The sequence below is a fragment of the Brassica oleracea genome, chromosome C5 (assembly GCF_000695525.1).
Source record: "Brassica oleracea var. oleracea cultivar TO1000 chromosome C5, BOL, whole genome shotgun sequence".
NCBI lineage: Eukaryota > Viridiplantae > Streptophyta > Magnoliopsida > Brassicales > Brassicaceae > Brassica > Brassica oleracea.
In genome coordinates this window covers 41,801,787-41,807,745 of record NC_027752.1, presented here as the reverse complement: position 1 = coordinate 41,807,745, position 5,959 = coordinate 41,801,787, and the positions used below count along the sequence as shown (strand labels likewise).

Sequence of the window (5,959 nt, the reverse complement as noted above, 5' to 3'; positions counted from 1 at the left end):
AACAAGTTTTTATTGGTGTAAATAAACATTTAATATTCAATTACAATAATTATATTCACAAAATCGTATTACAACAGTTGCAATAGCCGCGCAATAACAACCAAGTAACATAATTCATGTTTTGGTTTTAAAGAACAACACTTGCTCAGGGTAGTTTGAATCAGAGACACAACATAACCAACTCCTTTACACTACTACTAGGTCATTAAGACTTAGGTATCAGAAGTTAAGTTGTAAGTCAACACACTCATGTGCATCTCTTAGGTGTCTAGTAATTACTACTGATAGAATATTTTGGTATAGTTCACCTTTTGTTTTCCTTAGGCTTGTTCTTTGAAGTATAGATGATGCTTAGTAAGAGTGTTTGAGTTGTTACTGATATACAATACTATATAGATCAAAGTTTTGGTAAATGAACTTTTATTATTCAAGTTCTTTACAAAGATGACATATATATATATATATTTGTTTTTTTGAACCGCTCAGATATATCTATATACTATAATAAAGTTGGTTTTTTTTCTCTTCTAAAGTCAAATAAGCAAAGGATACGCCAAATATTGACACACATTATAAATTTTACAAAATTAATAAATTGTCTCATATTTTTCATTTTTTTGGTATTTAGATCAAATCTATTAACAAAACATGAAATAACCCATATACTTTATAATTAGTACTCTATTCTCAATTCAACCAAATTTTTTACATCAATCTTTCTATCCACATATATTATTTTAGCAACAATACATAGTAAAAAAAAAAGAAATTCAAGAATAAATAGAAAATTTCATAAAACAAAAAAAATTATTTATGTTATTTAAGATGTTTCTTCAAATCAAGTTAAAAAGGTGAATCTTGAGAAATATTTTTTCGTACCAAATTAAATCTAAGAAAGAATAAAAAGAAACTATGGAAAAGAATAATCAATGATTAATACATAAATAAAAAGAAACAATGGAATCAGTGATAATACACAATCAAATAATTTTAAAAGAATTCATATTTACTTTGAAAACAAAATACTAAAATATAACAAATACAAAAGAAAATAGTTTAGTTTAAAATACATAATATAAATTGCATTTATTGAAATTTTAAAAACCAACTAACGATTTAATGAAAATACAATCCAAAATACATAAAAATAAAATATAAATAGAAAACTTTTAAAAGAGGAAAATCATCTTACAATATAATTTTTATTTTTAATAAAACATAGACTAATAAAACAAAAGCAAGAATTCACAGAGATTTATTTTACTTCTTTGTCACCAACATCAAGTTTACAGAAATTAAAAAAAATGATAAAAATCATAACAAAAGTTAATACAAAATCAAAAAAATAATTTAAAAGAAAATAAGTTTAAAAAAAATAAAAAGATATAACAAAAAGAATTTTACAAATTTAGTATAAATAAATAATATAACTTAAGTTTCTTAAAATTTTACTTAACAACTAATAATTTAATTTCTACATAAATTTACATTTAAAATGTATAAGAGAATGATATCTCATATTTCATCAAAATCACACAAACTAAAAAATATATATAAAATCTAACAAAGAAAAATACTTGTTCTAGTCACAAAACTCAGATTTGAAAAAAAAATACAAAAAAATAGGAAACCATAACTAAAGATTAATACATAATAGTTTTTTTAAATTGAGAACCAAAAGGAAACACATAACAAATGTTAAAATTAAATTTTAGTGAAAATACATAATATAATTTGAATTATGTGAAAATTGTAATAAAATAATAATTTAGTGAAAATTCACATAATCTAATAAATGAAATTTTGCAAATAAATGTAAATTTTCATAATAAGAAAGAAAAATCTATTTTACTATATTGTCTTCACATATACATGCCACCGCGAAGAACCCTAAATTTTGTTTGTCACCAAATTCAAACTTATAAAATAGAAATAATTGTTGGGAAACCACAATCAATTATTAAATAATAAGCAAAAGATTTTTTTAAAAAAAAATTGAAAAGCTAAAACTAACACAATAAAATCAGTTAGACATATAAATAACTCAAAATACATAATAGAACAAAAATATGAATTTCAAAAATAAATATTCGCTATCCATAAGAATAAAAATTAGGAAATTTCATTTATGATATTGGTTAAGTTTTCTCTCTTTATCAAACCAAAATTAACTAAATAAAATGAATAAATTTGATGCATTTCTTCTTGTTTTTGATCACTAAACTTAAACAAACATTAATTAATAAGACACTTATGAAAATTTATAACCAAAAAAATAATACATAATCAAAATGAAGATTTCAAGAACAATTGTTGAAAAATAGTAAACGAAAGAACGATAAAAGAAAAATCCTCATGATATAAAAGAAGATTAAAAGTTTGTATTTAAATAAATGTGATAAAGAAAAATCTTCTGTCATGAATTTCAGAAAATATCAGGCATATAAATTCAGTATTGATATGACATTTTAAAAAAAAAGTATTTTTACAATCCAAAAAACAGACACTATATAAATAATACTAAAAAGACAATAATCGTAAAATTAAACTATGTGATCTAAAATAAGACAAACGTACAAAAATACCTACACCTGCAAAATTAAAATAGCTCCATCAAAGCTCTTAAAACTATATCAACAATCCTATTATGAATTTTAGTTGATGAAACAACGATAATGCCAAATATCATAATATTAAACAATTTCAATATAAAACAATAAAAATAAGAAAATAAGAAATTAATAACTCACACATAAGATATAATATAACATTTTAAAATTCAAACAAGTGTTAAAAAAAATATCTAATATAAACAAATTTTCCTAGTGAATCTTGGTCCAACTAATAAAAAATTACAAATATATTTGAAAAATATATAAGATGGAAAAATAATCAACGATGTATGTACTGAATTTAACCGATATTTCTATGCATTTTTATTTACTTACTTTTATAACAAAGTAGAACAAAAAATAATTTTTTAAAAAAAATTACATTAACTAAAAAGAAAATTCACAAACATGTCATTTGAAACAAGAACAACATGAACCAATTTTCTAAATATATATTAAATTTAAAATATTATTTTATCTAATCTATTAAAACTGAAGTATAATTAGAAATTAACCCTAGCTTTTTTCTAATATTTACATGCCACTAGCCTTAAATTTCATATTTAAAAAGCATTACTAAATTACCCTAATAAAACTACTTAAATTATCATTGTTTTAAGATTGTTTATTTATTGTTTCTTTTCTTAGATTTCTCTGGATATTGTTTTTTTTCCTAGATATTGTTGACCGAAAGAAAAGTCTCTCTTTTAATTTGAACTTGACAGAGGCAAATAACTGAATCAATAAAATTGTTTTTACATGAGAAATCGTTAGTGAATCTGTGGATTCATCATTTTGTTTTGTCCCATTGTAACACTTTCATCTGATAGTCAGAGTTCTTTACAAACAAAAAATCATATGGGTTTAATTACATAAATAGTAATAGAAAATTATGAATATTTCTATTCAAAATAACCAATAAATTTTACTATGCTAAAGTAATTAGAATAGCAAATGGCACAATATAACCACGTAGATGTCATTAGTATAAGAGATATTCAAAAATGGTATATTTCTTAAACGATTAGATCACAAACAATATTCTTAATTCCTAAAATTGTTCCTAATATTTATGACATCGTTAATCTATTACTATCAGATTCCTAAAATTTAGATATACCTTAAAAGATTGTAATCTCTTACTTCCCACAAGAAAATCTAATATATATATATATAATATATTCCAATACTAATAGAAACAATATCTACAAAAACGATATGACATACATTAATTAATAATAGAATCGATAATAGGAAATGAAAATAAGTTGGACACTTTTTCTAAACCTTATACATAAGATTGTATATTATGTACTTTCTAAACCTTATATATACACTTTGTATATTCTGCAAATAGAAAATGAAAATAACTTTGTATACATATACTTGTAAGTCATTTTATTTTCTTATATTATATAAATCCATAGTTTTATTTTCGGATATTTTCCCTGTTTTAGCAAATGGAGATAATTGATCATCAAAATATTCTTTATGGTATTATTTATTAATAATAACTAAAACTGTACAATCCCATGTAAATAGCCATATTTAGAAAATTATATTAAATAAAAATGGCTGTTTACATTTGTTATTTCATGCATATTTTATATAACTGTATGCCAATATTGTAAATTTTATAAAACAAATATATATAAACAACTAATCCAATTAACGATTTGATACAATAAATAAAAATACTCCATATAAGCAACATCAAATTTTGTGTATAAATATTATATTCAATTAATATATAATACCGATAAATGTCAAAAATACACACTAACAAAAACTATAAAAAAAAAATATTGATATAACACTTGCGCGGGTGCACGGGTCAAATGCTAGTTATTCTTAATTCCAGCGGGTTAAACCAACACTAGTAAAAAGCTAGTTATTCTTAATTCCGTAGAGCGGGTTAAACCAACACTAGTTTTAACTCAAAAACTTAGAGTTGAGAGACATTGTTGAAGGGCTCCATAAGTATTCCCCACAAGGATACAAAAACCAAAGGCTATTAATATCCTCAAGGGTTGTATCTTGCGAATGGCAACAAGTTGATCCTTATGCTCTTCGGTAAAACGCTCCTCAGCAATCACAAAATCATCATCATCATCATCATCTTCTTCTTGTTCTTCCTCAGACTGCTTTACTCCTTCTTCGTGTTCCAGCTCCACAAGCCTAGACAAAACGTCTGGATCAAGAAACAAGTCTGAAACTTCATGCTCATCATCATCAAGCTCTTGATGAGCCACGATGTATTTGTTCCTCATTACCCTAGCTTCTTCCAGAGAAATGCAACTGAGTCTCCCACTTTGATATAACAGCCTCTCGCAAGCAACATTCTTCACAGAGATAACACCTTCCTCACTCCTCAAATTACTAATCTTAAACCCCACTTCTTCTTCTTCTCCCATTCCACCATCCATCTCTTCAATCAGTCTCCAATCTTCTTCAGACATTTGCATCAAATCACTCTCGTCACAAACAATCAACAAAGGTCTGTCCACAAACACAGCCTTCACGCTATGAAAAAACACAACCTGATCCGCAACGCTGTAACCACAAGTACCAGAAACATCCAAAAAGAACAACACAATCGCATCCCCAAGATGAAGAGCCAAAGCGTCGACAACAACATCGCAATCTCCAAACACAGGCTTATCCAAAACCCCATCAATCACCTGACACCTCATCGAACCTTCATAACCACTAAAACCCACAACGAAAGCCACAGACTTTGCACTAAAATCAACGATCCCGTCCACAAAACGAGTCTTGTCCGCATGAGGGTACCCCGAAACCAAGATCGTCGGAGCGTCCGGGTCAACCAAAGGAAGCTTCCCCATGTGCTGCCTCAACTGCTCGAGGTAAGCCAAACCAGGAGTGATCTCGTTGACAACGCTAAACATCCCAGCGACAGCGCTCGCTTTCAAGGCTTTACACTCTTTAAGCGATCCACCGAACGCGAGAAGGTTGGCGTAGTCGTTAGCGATGCTTGCGATCAAGTCTTTGGCGGTGTTGACTTGACCTAGGGAGAAGCTGTAACGATCTTTATCGAAAACGAAGCGGAGAAGGTCCATGTAGAGAGGGTGGATGTCGTTGGGGAGAGGGAAGTCGCGGAGGATGGTGGAGAGTTTGTTGCGGAAGGTGAGGTGTGTGTTGGTGACGTGGCGGGTGTAGACTTTGCGGAGACGGTTGAGTTTGAGACTCTTGTCTGAAACGCGGGAATGGTTGAGGTGGTCGAAGAACTCGTTGCCGATGGGGACAACGTTTATATGTTTGAAGTCAAATTGCATTGTTTGTTGTTTGTTTTTGAGAGAGAGAGAGAGAGGGAGAGAGAGAGGAAG

General features: G+C 27.7%; 1 protein-coding gene across 1 annotated transcript; it reads right to left on the bottom strand.

The window, feature by feature from the left end:
- Positions 1-4,519: 4,519 nt before the first annotated feature.
- Positions 4,520-5,959, bottom strand: LOC106294138 (nucleolar GTP-binding protein 1-like). The gene has a single exon (XM_013729741.1). The coding sequence runs from the start codon at positions 5,906-5,908 to the stop codon at positions 4,550-4,552; it is 1,359 nt and encodes a 452-aa protein (XP_013585195.1). The 5' UTR covers positions 5,909-5,959; the 3' UTR covers positions 4,520-4,549.

Bases quoted from the DNA above. Each gene is read 5' to 3' on its own strand.
- LOC106294138 (XM_013729741.1), bottom strand. From the start codon at position 5,908: ATGCAATTTGACTTCAAACATATAAACGTTGTCCCCATCGGCAACGAG.